Source organism: Carassius auratus, chromosome 30 (assembly GCF_003368295.1).
Source record: "Carassius auratus strain Wakin chromosome 30, ASM336829v1, whole genome shotgun sequence".
Classification (NCBI taxonomy): Eukaryota; Metazoa; Chordata; class Actinopteri; order Cypriniformes; family Cyprinidae; genus Carassius; species Carassius auratus.
In genome coordinates this window covers 2,864,468-2,880,249 of record NC_039272.1, presented here as the reverse complement: position 1 = coordinate 2,880,249, position 15,782 = coordinate 2,864,468, and the positions used below count along the sequence as shown (strand labels likewise).

General features: G+C 36.0%; 1 protein-coding gene across 2 annotated transcripts; it reads left to right on the top strand.

The window, feature by feature from the left end:
* Positions 1–743: 743 nt before the first annotated feature.
* LOC113048872 (rho GTPase-activating protein 25-like) lies at positions 744–14,550 on the top strand. Of its 2 annotated transcripts, XM_026210791.1 has the most exons (12): positions 1,047–1,177; positions 3,160–3,292; positions 4,931–5,130; positions 5,700–5,781; positions 5,929–6,042; positions 6,526–6,730; positions 7,714–7,846; positions 7,925–7,998; positions 8,090–8,211; positions 10,797–10,957; positions 11,723–12,333; positions 13,008–14,550. In XM_026210791.1, exons 3-12 carry the CDS (start codon positions 4,948–4,950, stop codon positions 13,207–13,209), a joined length of 1,887 nt encoding a protein of 628 aa, XP_026066576.1. In that variant the 5' UTR covers positions 1,047–1,177; positions 3,160–3,292; positions 4,931–4,947; the 3' UTR covers positions 13,210–14,550. The 2 variants fall into 2 exon arrangements, with proteins under 2 accessions (XP_026066575.1, XP_026066576.1); XM_026210790.1 differs by lacking the exon at positions 3,160–3,292 and having other exon boundaries at positions 744–1,177.
* Positions 14,551–15,782: the final 1,232 nt, after the last annotated feature.

Genomic DNA, 15,782 nt, shown 5'->3' with positions numbered 1-15,782 from the left:
TCATTGTTCATTACAATGTTTTAGACGTTTTTCGCTGCCTCACTTCTGTTTTTCGCAAACACAGCCACGACACATTATCCTTCTTAGAAAGTTTACTAATGTTAGCAACTGTCTAATGAGGTGTCAGATAGAAACTGAATGTGGGGTGAAGTTGTGCTGTATGTGTCTGGCGATTTATTCATGACCATTTAAGTAAAAACAGAAATGTTAAACCCACTCAAACGTGTTAAACACTGGGTTTGCCACTGAGAAGAAGAAAACGTCTCTATTGAACAAATGAACAACAACAGTGTGATGTTATGTGTCTTCAAGTATTATGGTTTGCATTTCTGTTGTATTTTGTTTTGTAATTTTTTCTAAGGCAGATAAATGTGCTTTCCCTGGAGCTTTGTGTACAGTGATTTGCTCATTTGTAAACGTTTAATAAAGAGGAAAGCTCATGTATATGTAAGTAGCCTTGCCTCTTCCTCCTTGCTGCTTGAACTTCCTTTTCATGTCAGAAGCAGATTTGTTCCTGTCATTTATGATGACAGGAACAGTTTTGTGTCTATTTTAGATGGACACACACTGGATGGTTTTAGATGTTCAAATACAAAGAAACCATGATGCATATCTCCAAGAAAATGATGACAAATGTCTGAGAAGAAAGTGGCCCCATTGGTTGAGGTACATCCTGCACAACTGTAGTCTACATTCTCGCCTGTGTAGAAATTCATCACCTCTTTTATTTTTTCTGTGGCTGTCTTGAATTTGCCACTCACTTCCTCTGCTCATGATTGCGGGTTCGAGGGGTGACAGTGCTGCTCTGCTGTTCCTCTACAGCCTGACAAAAACATGTTGGACGTACGTAGGAACGTCAAAATAACTATTGGGTTGCTCACACAAACACTGCAGGCGAGCTGAGGGGCAAGACAGAACGTGTAAAAAAGAAGAACATTCAGATCAACAGAGGAAGGAGGAAGTAAAGAGAAGAAGAGGGGCTGACTGAAAAGAATGCACTCTTAGAGTTGACTGTGTGTTTTGTGTTTGTTTTTGTGTGTGTGCGCGTGTGAGTGAGAGAATGTGTGTGAGAGTGTCTGTGTGTGTGTAACCTTTTGCTCCGATTTTGAAGAAATGTCTCTGAGACTACCTCGCAACTGGGACTTCAGCACCTTCAGAGCTGAAACTGCCAAGATAGGTGAGTGTCACTGTGTATGGTCAAAGGTCAAAGTCTTTTACGTGTTTTAGGAGTTTCACTTGACCAGGTGGGTTGATATTTCAGCGATTCTTTGTATTGATTGACACAACAGGCCACCTGTCATTAGGAGAGGTTTGGTCTATACTGATGCATGTAATGTGTGGCTTTTATGTTATGTGAAATGTATTTGACCGGATGGACAGTCATGGTGCATATGTGCTTAGTCTGATTTAGACAAGGGATATTACAGTATCTGTAAAAGACAGACAATAGTGGTATAGTGACGGTGGAGGATTCACCCTGAGGCTATATAATTCACTTGTGCACTTCTCATCTGCTCTGTGCTTTTCTTGTTATTCTGTTGACACACCTTTTGATGTGTTGTATAGTCACTGTGACAAGATTATTTGTAGTACTTCCTTTCTAATTTGACTTAATGTTCTCCTTAATCTCCAGGCTGTTTAAAAACTCTTGTTTAGAGTTAAAGTATGCTATGACTTCCAGCACATTTATGGCGCTTTCAGGTATAAAGAGAGGCAGGTTTGTGTTGTATGCAGTGACTTGTGTCTCAGTGTTAGTGCAAAGTGTTAGTGATTTCCTCTGTGTGTAATCTTCACATGCTGCAGGCCGGAAAATGCTGCAACACTCTGAGAAACATGAATTCTCTGCTCAAAATGTCTGCATACTGTAAAAGCTAGATAGTTATCTACTATGCGGCCTATAACAAGGCTGTCTCAGCAGTAGCTTAGGTTAAGAGAGCAAGAGTTTCTCGCAGTGTCATAGTTTTCTGATGGATTTAGATTGCTCTAATTATATAAAATGTATTGTAAGCTGATATTTAAATTACACTATTTATTCAGAGCTTCATACTAATTTTTAACTCAGCCAAAACAATGTTCATCACTAGGGATGCACACAGTATCGGTACTATATCAGTTGTATGTTTTTTTCCTCTCATACCAATCAATTTTTAATCTATATCAACCAATGTTGGATATTTAATTGTGAATCTTAATTGCCCGTTTTTACACCTTGGTTACTTTTGCAATTATTTAATGCTTGCTTTTAATGCTTTTTTAAATATATTTTTTAAAATATAAATTACTTCTTTGATAATTAGCAGACACTTTTTATTCAAAGCATCTTGTAGTGCAGCGTAATTTTATAAGTTGAAAAAAAAACAGTGTTCATACTAGCTATATGTGCAGAATATATTGGTATTATAGATTATTTTAGCTTATTTCCCCTATTTTTACATTTTAATTTACTTTTTTTTTTATCTAATACTCACTTAATCATGTAATGCTTTTTTTATTATAATAATTTAATAATACAAACAAATTCATTATGAATAGTCTCAAAATCAATATTTAGGCTATATTTTATAATGCATGTTCTAATATGATTCAGCATTTTATTTGTAAGTTTTTATTGTTTATTTAAGCTATTTAGATTTTTAACAACTATTTAGAAATTTGATATCAGCCTTTTAACAGTTACCAGCCATAACATTAAAAATCATTAACCTTTCCTATCATACAGAATTTTTATATTATGCATATCTATTTGCATCCCATTTTATTTGTTCTGAGTGAAACAGGGTTCAGAGAAAAATGAAAATATTTAATTCAAAAGGCAGATAGTTATGATAAAAATAAAAGCGGTTAATTTTTTTTCCTTTGGAATAGCGTGCACTGATGAATCATAATTAAGAAACATGTGGTTTAATTTAAAATTGTCTTTAGCTGTTAGACTGTTATGTTCACATAGCATTTAACAAAAATGATGCACGTTTTAGCATCTGCACAGCTGTTCTGCTGAACGTGCATGATCATCAGTTCATTTACCAATGTTTTAAACTTATAAACAGCCTGACGCAGAACAGCTCGGCCTGACGCAAACAGCTTCTTGCATCTCTGCTATGATCTCCTTGGTAATTCATGGGGAGTTGAACCCACTCTCTTCCCTTCCCCTGATCCCAGCGTGTGTCATAGAAATGGGTGAGGCCTGAAGCCGGGCAATGTGTGTGGGCCTGTGGTCCAGGAGAGAGAACAGTGGTCCGTGCTCTCCATCAGGGAAGATCTTCTCAAAATAGACCAAAGAGGCTGACATTAGGTGGGGATCTTTCAAAAACGCTACTTCCTGTGGCTGATGAGCTTGTAACTTCCTGTTTATCTTAGTTCTCTCTCTTCTGCCCTTTCCTCTGATCTCAATGCGTTATAGCGAATTTGACTACAAAAGCTCCAACTGCTTCAATCACTGTGACACCATCTCTTGTCAATTAGATCATTGCTGATTGGTTGCTGTCTATTGTAGATGCTTTCTTATCAAAGAGATGTCATGAAGTCAAGTTTTTTGTGGCTTCGCTAAGTAGCTTTTCACTCTGATGAATGCCAACTGGGGTGCTTATATCATTTTCTTATTTTCTGCCGCTCTGAACATCTCAGTTTTTCTTATCTCTCAATCACAGGGGTCTCTACCCCACCCTCCCTTTACTTTGGGCTATCCTGCCAGAAAGCTTAATCACAAATAGGATCTCTTTAGTATCTTAGTTCTCTCTTTTGAGAAAATTACATTCTCAAATTTACAAACACACTTGCAATTGAAGTCATATATTTCAATAATAACTTCAATATTAATATTATATTCTAATATTATCCTACTGACGTAAAAAAAAAAAACTGTGCTAAGATTGCGTAACTGGTTTATCTTGGCAGTAATCTGGTCTCTGACCCTGACCAGTGCCCAAAACCACTCTAAAACCAGCCAACAGACCAGTTTGACCAGGCTAGGAGACCTGCTAAAAGCAGATAACAACCTTAGGTTGGTCTAAGCTAAATATCAACATAAATATAAAATGGTAGACTAACTGAGAACTTAATAAAGTCTATCATGGTATAAAAGATAATTAGCATATATTAATATGTATTATTATTATTATTTTATTAATGCATTATTTATTTTCTCTTTTTCTGTCTACATTTTTTATTTCTAATTTCCTGAGTTTTTTTAAATATAGTATTCAGTCAGTCAGTCAGATTACTTGCATTACTTGCTTTGACAGCATGTGACTTGAGCTTTGTATAATAGTTCAAGTAAGTTTGTATGAAACCTAATGATCATGTTATCCAGAATCTTACTTTTTTATTTATTTCCAGGTTTAATTATATCTTGAACTTTTCAAACTATATCCACATAAATCATAAAGCTCTGCGCACCTATTTTATGTCAAGTTGTTTAATTTTTATTACTATGCATAAACATCTATAACAAGGGTGATTCTTGAATGAAACATAACTGAGAACTACATTAGTTTGTTTTCTTAAGGTATAAAAGGGCAATCTCTGAACAATCAAATGTTCCTCATTGATGTTTCAGTTCTCAAACTCATGTGGGAAAGAGTCAAGATCTAATAACACCCTTCTGACCTAGCGAACAATCCATTGCACAGTAACACCGAAAGCCGTTTTTGCTTAAGTGCGTGGTTTTGTTTCTGGCAGAACTGGCCTGAAGTCACAGTAGGACTTTCTCTTCAGCATCAGGACAATCACAGCAAGCCTGCAAATATTTGTTGAGCAGGAAGCTGCCAGGTTCAGACAGTTAGCCACTGTCATCACCACACATGTGCATGATGGTCTCATGACATAAAAATAGAATTAGTTCAGTGACAGGTGATTTCAGTTTCAGCAAGTCTCAGACTCATCTGCATGTTTGTCTTATTCTCTGCCTGCTTTTTATCGGTTGCCACCTCAGCTCGCTCCAAGAGTGTTATGCCAGGGGAAGGGAGTCCCGCATCCACTCACACTGGTTTTAAGAGAACAATGGAGAAACCTCTGAAAACAGGCTGGCTGAAGAAGCAGAGATCCATCGTAAAGAACTGGCAGCAGCGCTTCTTTGTGCTCAGAGGAAATGTCTTAACATACCATAAAGATGACAAAGAGAGTGCTGTCCAGGTAGGAGACAAGCAAGCATGAATAATACAAACATTACGATTGTTATTATTTTTAATGCATGCATTTTTTATTTTAGTTTTGTGCGTGTGTGTGTGTGTGTTTTTCTTCTTCTTCTTCTTTCCTTGGATTTTTTTATTTTAAGCAACGCCAGTCCTATCAGTCAAATAACTAAAATTAAACTTGTAATAATTTTATATTTAGAATTTGGTCTTTAGTATTTGGTCATGTGATTATCATGTTATTCAGAATCTTAAATAGTTCCTCTTTATTTTACATCATAATATTTCTCTAAAAAAAATTAAGTCCAGGTTTAATCTATATCTTGAATTTTAGATTTGTTTAGTGTTGACTTTTCTTGTCAGAATCTGTCTTTATGGTAAATGTTTCCAAACTGATTACGTAATGCAAGTGAAATTTATTTATTTATTTACTTATTTATTTATTTACTTTATTTATATTTATGCATTTTTTTCCTGATATTTATTATTTTTTATTTACTAATTTAATGTTACTATTCACTAAATGATTTACCACTCTGTAACTATACCCTCGTCTCATTCTGATCTCAGGGAACCATACCTTTGTTTTCATGCCAAGTTAATGAGCTGCCATCAAATGCAGATGATAAATTCCTGTTTGAGATTATCCCAAGTGAGTTTTTTTTATAAACACTTCTCTTGCAAGTGTAACTCAGACCTGCTATCTATGAAAGTTGTTAACAGTTTATAAGACGGCATTGGCTACTACTGTATTTGTTGGTGGCAAAATCATACAGTTGTTGTGTCCCTGATGCTGCAGGTAGCAGTACAGATAGGGAGCGGGAAACCTATGTTCTCATGGCGGCCAGTCAGAGCGAGATGGACGAGTGGGTGCGCTCCATTCGCAAAGCCATCGGATCACGCTCTAATGGAGGTATCCGGCATTCATCATAATATACATTTTTATTATAAAAGTTGTTATAGATTGAAGAGGTTCTTAGGATCATTCTCTCCTGTACTGTAAAGGAAAAAGGTACTGGTAATTTTGTGCCAGGACATTGTCTTTTAAGTCCTTTAACCTTAAAACACATCACAATGTAATGCATAATTAAAAACAACTACAGGTTTCTAAAACGCCTGTGGAAAATCAGTGCACAAAAATCTTTTTTTTGTTTTGTTTTGTTTTCAGACTTTTCAGAGTTTATGATGGTGTAGACTAGTGAGTAACTCGTATGTAACTCTATTACGTTGATGGCATTTAGGTTGTTTCAGAGAGACTGTCATCATTTCTGATAAATTTGAATAGCCTCTGGTTTATGTGTTGTACGACACTCTAATATACTAAGGGTGTCCTATTTATAAAATCAATAGACTGCCACTGCTATTCAATAAAATTGTTATGTTTCTCTCCTCAAAGTATTTGGAAAGAGCCTTCCCGACATCATGGTGTATGAGAAGAAATTTGGTTCCCGTCTGGTGCCCATCCTGGTGGAGAAGTGTGCTGAATTCATCAGAGAGCACGGTCTGAGTGAGGAGGGCATCTTTCGCCTGCCAGGACAGGACAACCAGGTCAAACAGTTCAGAGAGGCCTTTGATGCCGGAGAGAGACCCTCGTTCCCCAGGTAAAGTTTCACATGTCTAAATCGGAGTGAAATGACTCCTGAATGCTGTAGAGAGCTGAGCTGAATAAAGTGTATTGTTTATTGTTCAGTCTGGTAATGGCATGCAATGGTACTGAACACAAACTACATTCATACTTCCTATGATGGTTGAAGATCAAATTGATGATTATTATCAGTGTTGAAAACAGTTGATATTAACTGTTTAAACAACTTTATATTTTTGTAGATGAACAGATATATATATATATATATAAGAATAATAATAATTGTACAAAAAATATCTTTACCTTTATTTTTGAAAAATCTAAGGCATGAATAAACGTATTTATTCTTTATAAAAAAATAACAATTTTAAAATACTGACCCCTTACTTTTGAATTAGAGTGAAAAAAGGTAATAAACCGGCTTATTGTATTTTTTTTTTTTTTGTTTGTAACAACTCATAAGAGGAGCATTATGTGAAATTAAACAAATGTCCATTAAGTCAATTTAGTTTTATGATTTTTTTGGACCTGATTTTGTGGCCATTGGTTTCCAGACTTCAATGTCCTGTAAAATTTGCATGCGAATGGGGCTTTTATGTGGATAACCATACTCTGTATAACCATTTATGGTGACGCTGAAGTCTTTACTGCTATTTTAAGGAAGTAGTATAGGTAAAGAGTTTGACCCTAGATGCGTGGGTGTGTGTGAGAGAGAGAGAGAGAGAGGATGTGCAAGAGCATGAGAGACAGTGAAAGAGAGATACAAAAGCACACTATTTAAGAGGAACCTGGCACACACTGATGATCTGTGGCTTAGCCACATCCGGTCCTGACTAACAGAGATCTTGCTATTGAACACACACACACACACATCCATTTGAAAAGCAACTGTTTTTGCATTTCATCTTCATCCTTTCTGACTGCAAAGAAGACAATTAGTAGACTGTAATGGCCACATGTCAAATTTATACTTAATTTGTTCATACCTTTTGCCTGCAGTGACACTGATGTCCACACGGTGGGGTCATTACTTAAGTTGTACCTCAGAGAGCTTCCTGAACCTGTTGTGCCCTGGACTCAATATCAGGACTTCCTTGACAGCACTCTGATGCTGGATGCCGCCACTGCAACTGTGAGAACACATCCACAAAGACAGTATTTCAGATAAGCACTGATCCTTTAATTAACTGCAAACTGATCAATCCCAAAGGGCAAGGAAAAGCTGGAGGAACAAATCAGCCTTCTGCCAAAAGTGAACTACAACCTCCTGAGTTACATCTGCAGGTATGAGTCCCAGTAAGAGTTAAAAGGTATCAGACACTAATAGGAGCAAAAACAAGCTGTGGCATTTGTATGTGCATATCTGTTATTTCAGATTCCTTTTTGAGGTCCAACAAAACTCAAAGGTGAATAAAATGAGTGTTGAGAATCTGGCCACGGTGATGGGAGTGAACCTTTTCAAGCCGCAAGTGGACGACGCCATCAGTATGATGAAGGGTCAGTAATCATCCTCAAATAGTTAATTTTATATTTATCCATTATCCATTTATCCAATTATATATTTAAACATTTCTATTGTTTTTCAAAGAGGCCATGAACTCAAAATACTGGTGTGCCTGTGCATTTTAGGAGTGGGCGATATACCTACTCTATCTCACGACCAATTCGTACGTATTTTACGACCTCACTCGTTCGATTTTGTGTGATTTGTCTAGACCCCAGTGACAGGTAGGTTAAGGAGCCGGGATAAGGTGTAGGTCATTCATACAAATTCATACGAATTGTGCAACTCGTAAAATACGTACAATTTAGCACAATTTGTATTAATTTGTATGAATGAAGTTGTACAAATTCGTATAAATTAGCCACCTCGTAAAATATAGACAAACTGCAGTGAGATCATGCTGGATATACCAGTAGACACATTTAAGTGGTACTTATCGTTTGCAACTGTTTTTAGGCATTGAGGATCAACAACAAGTGATTTTAAGCCTTTAAAAGGCGATCAGGAGCAAAAGAGAACTTATTTCACTATATGTGTGTGCTGCCTCAAGGGCTGTTTACATGACGTTTTCTGTCCAAAACTTATTTATTAATTAAAAATGTATGCATTTTGCCTGTTTGTTTACGCAACAATTGCATTTTGCGACATAAAAATTCCGATTTTTGAAAAGGGGTTTCAAAGTGCACATTTTTATAAAAAGCCACTGTTAATGTTTCCGTGTAAACACCCAAAATGGGAATCTTTGAAAACGGTGACGTCATGCGAGTGCGTAAACCATGTTTGGTATGTGGACATGCGCAGTACATGTCGATTTTAAAGGCAAGCAACAAACATACATAACAATGGCAGAGTACATGGTTCTGTTCACTGCTCTGTGTGTGCACTTCGGATGGGTTAAATGCAGAGCACAAATTCTGAGTATGGGCCACCATACTTGGCTGAATGTCACTTCACTAATTGTCACTACCCTACAGATAATGTTTACTAGCAAGGTGACTGGACCAACTGGATTGGCATACGTCATACAACTTTTTTGGCCGTTTTCACGGATATTTGTAAATGCAAATCGTTTTGAATAAGTTGACGTTCATATTTGTAAAAAATGCAAGGGAAAAAGTTTTCCGTTTTTGACTACATCATTGTCATGTAAACGTAGTCTTAGAGACTGAGCACTGTTTCTGAGCACTGTCAGAGAGGCGCATGCATGTGACAGCACAGGAGTTATTTTTGCCACTTTATAGGCTTTGAACGGTTAAATACAAACTTTTTGTCAAAAAATGCCAGTCTTTGAAGGCATCCTTGTAAACACAGGAACTCTTAAAGTTATAAATAAATTACTCACCCTCAAGGCACCCTAGGTGTATATGACTTTCTTCTTTCAGATGAATCCAGTTGGAGTTATATTAAAAACTATCTTTGATCTTCCAAGCTGTTTAATGACAGTCAACGGGTGTTGCAATGCATCAGTCCAAAAGAAGTGAAATAAAAAGTGTCCATTCATAAAAAAAAGTGCCTCACATGACTCCGGAGGGTGTAGAAAATTCTCCAGTAGTAAATCAATGCATTTTTGTAGGAAAAATAACCATATTATATCATTACATTTTGTAATGATCACTTTAATGTAGCTTGCGCTCACTGTACACGGAAGCAGCTCTGGGAGGATGTTGTATGAGGTCGGCTTCGTGCATGCGGCGCTCATAAGTGACAAATGTGGAAGCACAAGGGAGAGATCATAACATCAGTCATGAGTTAGAAGTACAAAACAAGGATTTGTAATGAAGAATGTCATGGATTTCGATATTAGCCAAGAGGAGACTGGTTTTCCTTTGCTAAAGTAAGGAAATTTGCACCTGTTAACAAATGTTGATTTTCAAGAGACTCACCAGTGCATGCTTAATGCTGACCTCATACGTCACAGGTAACAAGACACTGGTAACAAGAATTATGAAATTTCTATGGTATCAAAAATATTGATATTTATATGTCGTGATATATATTATTGCAGTGAAATCAAATTACTCATATATTGATATAAGATTTTCTTTAGTCCATGTCTGTTCAAATATATGAAAAATATTAAAATGTATAGCCTTTCATTTCTGGAAAAATGAACCCAAAATATGAATGACATAATTTCTTGCTCTAACTTTTTGTATTTTAAAAATGCAATAAAATGCCCTGAATGAGAATGAGAATGCCCCTGTTTCTGTGGCATGCTAGCATACAACTTTTTCTGCACAACATTTCATGCTATATGTTATTCCATTTCAGTAGTGTGAAAAGTTGGGTTATATGTTTAAACTAAAGGCTATTGGCTATATATATATATATATATATATATATATATATATATATATATATATATATATATATATATATATATATATAACCTCTTTGACATATCATTCTCACGATTTCCTATTTTAACAGCACACTGACTGTCAATAAGAAAAACAAATCATTGGTTGTTTATGGGATATTTATGCAAAACTCCAATGAGTAAAAATGAGATCTCAAGTATGGTATTTATGGTTAACACCTTGTAGTGATGATGTTAGTTCTCACCTCGTGCACACAGGAACACCCATGATACAGAAGGTAATGACGGTGATGATCAGGCACCATGAGCTGCTTTTCCCACCCTCTAAAGACAAGCCACCATCTCCTCTTCCGAGCAAGAAAAGCGAAAGCAAGAAGAGCAGTAACCCTCGCAGTTTTGTGGGCTGGGAGTCTGCAGAGGTACTCATCCCATTAAATAAGAAACTGATGCAATATTTTAAATATATACCATTCATAAAGACTTTTTCATGTTTTCGTAAGAAGTCTTTCTTCACCAAGGCTGCATTTATTTGTAAAGCTGTGATACTGTAAAATAGTATACTATTAACTGTTTTCTATTTTTATTATAATTAATTGTTAAATTTAACTTAACATTTAAAATTAATTGATGAAAATAAAATTATCTGATGGCGAAACAGATTTTTCAGCAGCCAGTCTGTGTCAGATGATCCTTCGGAAATCACTTTAATATGCTGATTTAGTGTTCAAGAAGTCCCATTTTTGTAGAAATTGTCATACATTTTTTTTTTCCAGGAATCTATTCAAAAAATATTTTTTTTTTTAAACATTATAAAAGTCTTTACTGTCACGGTTTGATGAATTTGATGCGTCTTTGCTGAATAAAAGTGATAAAAATCGGCAGTGTATAAAACAAAAATTAAATATAAATGTGTCCTTATTCTTGCCAATATCAGTGAATTTCAAAATTCTGAAATATTTGATCTGTTTTGAAATATTCAGCTAAAAAAATATTTTTTACTTTAAGCATTTAGATGGCATATTATTTGTAATGTAAAAACAAAAACAAAGCAAAAAACTATCAAGATAGCTGTAAAGTTTTTTGTTTGTATGCTTAAAATTGAGAATAGTTTGAAGCTGTCACTGTGTTACTTTCACACCTGTATCTCTTAACCGATTGTATCACTCTTTTCTCACGCTTCTAAGTGTGAGGTGTCCTCCCTGTCTGAATCTCCTGAGGAAGAGGAAATGGACACACCTGAGGAAGAGAGGAAGGACCTGTGGTCACCTAAGAAGCGATCAGAAGACGCACCTCTTTCTCCTTCCTCTCCATTTTCATCCGGAACCGAAATGTGGCCCGACAGCCCCAGAAAAAGGACGCAAACTTTACCCAGCTTATGCTGTTCGCCAGCAGGAAAAGGCCGTGAACCTTCTTGGGATCGCTGGAGCAAGTTCCAGGAGAGCTTTAACGAGAGCGAAGAGAAAACATTCTCAGAGGACATCTTTACATTTTTGGACCTACAGAAAGGGACACTATTTTCTGTGGGGCAGAAAAGTGAAAAGGAAAAAGTTGAAGGACAGAAGGACAAAGAGGACACAGGCTTGCAGGAGACAGGTCGCGATGTAGTGGACAAACAGATAGATGCTGAAAAAACACAGGCAAAGAGCACAACACCCGTTCCCAAACCTCGGCAGAGCAACAATGTGACTGCACCGGCTATGAGAAAAGAGCAGACAGTGGAACCTGTAGCACCTGCTCTACAGAAAAGCAGTCAAGCACAACCAGAAAACACAGACTCAACAAACATCATCAACAGGTACGGCCAAATACAAGTGTACCAGTGTTTATCATTTTCCATAGTGGAGTTGTGAAGGCTCAGGGATTTGAACAAACATCCTTCAGACTCAGACTTTGCATGCCAGACGAATAAATGGTTCCTGTGGCTCAGTGGTAGAGCATTGCGTTAGCATTGCAAAAGGTTGTGGGTTCAATTCCCAGGGAAATAGTCCAAATGCACTGTATGTCGCGTCTGCTAAATGCATACATTTAAATTTAAAATGGGCTCATACCCAAGGCCATATTTAGGGACCAGAATGTATTATATTAAATAAATATATTAATTTTATATTATAGAAATATATTAAACTTTTTCTATTTTAATAAATTTTTAGATATAATTAATTCCTAATGCAAATCTGAGGTTTCAGCAGCCATTACTCCAGTCTTTACTGTCATATGTCTTTACTTCAGAAATTATTCTAATATGCTAATATGGTACTCAAGTGACATTATTATGATGATCATTGCTGAAAAGTTGTGCTACTCTATATTTTTTCAGGATTCTTTGATGAAAATAAAGTTGAAAATAGCATTCATTTTAAAGAAAATTCTTTAGTTAGATTATAAATGCCTATAAATGTCTTTAGCTTTTTCTCAATCTTACTATTTTATATATAAGTGTTTTGTGTGTGTGTGTGTTTGTACCTTCAGTCTCCAGCAGAAGAACCAAGAGCTGAGCGCTACAGTAGCAAAGTTGCAGGCAGCACTAGAGGCAGAACGACGCTGCAAAGCTGCATTAGAGATCTTACTACGCAACGCAGAGCGCAGCAGGGATGAAGCACTTGTGCGCAATGAGCAGCTGAACCGAGAGATTCAGGAGTTCCTCAATAGACCGACTGCTGGACCCTCATAGGGACACCATCAAATGAACAAAGTTCAGTCTAAGTCCTGTCTAGCTCCTCAGAGGAGTACACAACAAGCTGGACAACTCCATTGAGTTTTACACCATGAGCTGCTCTGAATAACGTCTCAGAGTAAGACTAATGATAATGTTCATATCTCAGGTTTTGTCCGTTACAGCATATGACACCTTATGTACAGAAATTACAGATTTTATCTCCTTACAAGACAAGATGTGAAATATTGAAGCGATGCAGTATTGGACTAAACAGTTTAGAGATTTATAAAGAGTATTTAATCAACCTTTTGTTTAAATTTTATTTTATTTTCTAATGGATCTCAAAAAATAACTCCCCAACAAAAACTATAATGCTGATCAGATTTGGTTTTAAAGAGCATTTTTTCTCAACAAGGAGAAGTCTTGCCCACTTTTAATTATTAATGATAAATTAAAATGAAATCTATTGTGGCAGATGTTTAAAATAGTTCTTGTTTTTTGTGATCACTAAACTGTGTTAGACTCCATCAGGGACACAATTTGGTGAAAAGGGCAAAAAACACAAAATGTGGATTACTGTCAGTAAATAAACTGCTTTTATCTGGCTTTTCTTTCCTGCACCTTCACTTCTGTTGTCTGGTTGCAGTCAAAATGAGATAGTGTGTCAGAAGAGATAAAATGTGACAGAGTGTGAGAGAGAAATGGGAAGAATGCTTTCAGATCAGAATTCACACAAGAGACCAGGGGACGGGGTAAAAACACTGGGAATTACGCAAGAAAAAGAATAGCCAGATAGCATTGTGTCTGTCAGCTGTCATAATGCTGATTAAATGATAGGGAAGGAATTTCCTATTTCCGATCAGGCTGGATTGTACAGACAATGTGCTGCTTAAAATCAACACAAAGCTGATAATGGGAATATATGGTCAGGTGAGTCATTCATTTGGACGATTCCAGTGTGTCCCGTGATGCTCTTCAGTGGACGTTTCTAGATGTTTCTCTTGTACACTTAAATGGAGCTCATGGCAGTACCACAGTTTCAAAGATAAGCAACATGGTCATCAAGTGTTTCTCCTACGTAGGAAAGATTATCTTGAGGAAGAGAGTGAGCACAGAATGTGACACCACTGGTTACTGGGTCAACATTTCACGTGCATGCCCATTTATGAACTTAAATAATAATCACCTGTGGAGTAGGCTACTAAATACATTTTGAAGAATGCTGCTCTTTATAATGTAATAATGGTATAGAGTTTTAAATTGCTGTGATTTTTTTTTTCTTTTAAGTTTTGCACCAAAACAAATTTGGAAGCAACTTGTATGCATGTGTTTGGTTAAATATACTATATGCTTCTACACGTGATTTACTAGTTCAATTCCTTAGCTATGACAGATTCTGTGTATGAGTGAATCGTAGAAGCCTGAATTACAAACGTTTTTGCTATTCAGTTCCACCATTTCATTGAAAATGTCTGACTCAATTGAATCGTTTGATTTTAAACAAAAAACTATCGACATTGCCGTTAATTGTAAACGCCATTGTTAAACAAATGTTCATCAGTAAAAAGTGAGCGACGACACAAGTTTCTGGTCAAGTGTCATAACAGAACAGTGTGCTACTTTAAATATATGAAATAAAGACCGACTTTTGAGAACTGCGGTAACACTTTAGAATACTGTTTCTTACTTACTGCATAAATAATAAGGAATTACTGAAGAACTAACAGGTAATTTTTATTAACACTTAACTCACTATTGTTAATTATTAAGGAAGATGTGTTAACTAATCAGTATGTAATATCATTTTACAATTGTGTTAAGTAACAGTTAGCTAATCAATAAATAATGTACTGTATTGTATACTGTATCCTCCTAAAGAACTACTATTAATCATCTACTAGTTAAGGTTCAAGTAAAATAACTATGAAATAACTACTACAGTTATATGCAAATAGTCACTGTAATAATCAGGCTGTGGCCCACAAATCAAGTACTTGAGTAAAAGTACAGAAACCCCAGTAAAATATTACCTTTTTTAGGTAAAAATACCCATAAAAGTTAAAAGTTAATTTCTGTTACTCTTGCAAACTGGCCACCACACAGAATAAAAATAATTTCCAAGCTGTCCACGAATCCTAAACCTGCCAAGGTACCAGCACAATAACAAACTCTGCAAAAATCAAAAATCATTTTCTATGAAATTCCAGAAGATAAAGAGATATAATTTTTCATCATTATTGCACACCCCTAGTGTGTACATGCTTCAAAAACTCTCCTTTTGAATTTCTCTGAAAAATGACGGCAGAGAGATTTGAAGCAATATTTGGATGAGTAAACAATTTTAATTCTAATTATCATTATATATAAATATATAATGATAATTCGAATTACATATATAGAATTACAGGAGTGGTGTTGGCGCAGTGGTTAAGTCACATGCCTTTGGTGTAAGAGACCTGGGTTCGAATCCACTGTGACACACCTATGTATCCCTGAGTAAGACACTTAACCCCTAGTTGCTCCAGAGGCGTGCGACCTCTGACATATATAGCAATTGTAAGTCACTTTGGATAAAAGCGTCAGATAAA

What these genes read in the sequence shown, in the direction of transcription:
- LOC113048872 (XM_026210790.1), top strand. Translation starts at nt 1,114, where the DNA reads ATGTCTCTGAGACTACCTCGCAACTGGGACTTCAGCACCTTCAGAGCT. An exon ending in AGCTGAAACTGCCAAGATAG is followed by an intron (nt 1,178 to 4,930) that starts GTGAGTGTCACT and finishes TTGCCACCTCAG; the next exon opens with CTCGCTCCAAGAGTGTTATG. An exon ending in TCAACAAACATCATCAACAG is followed by an intron (nt 12,334 to 13,007) that starts GTACGGCCAAAT and finishes TTGTACCTTCAG; the next exon opens with TCTCCAGCAGAAGAACCAAG.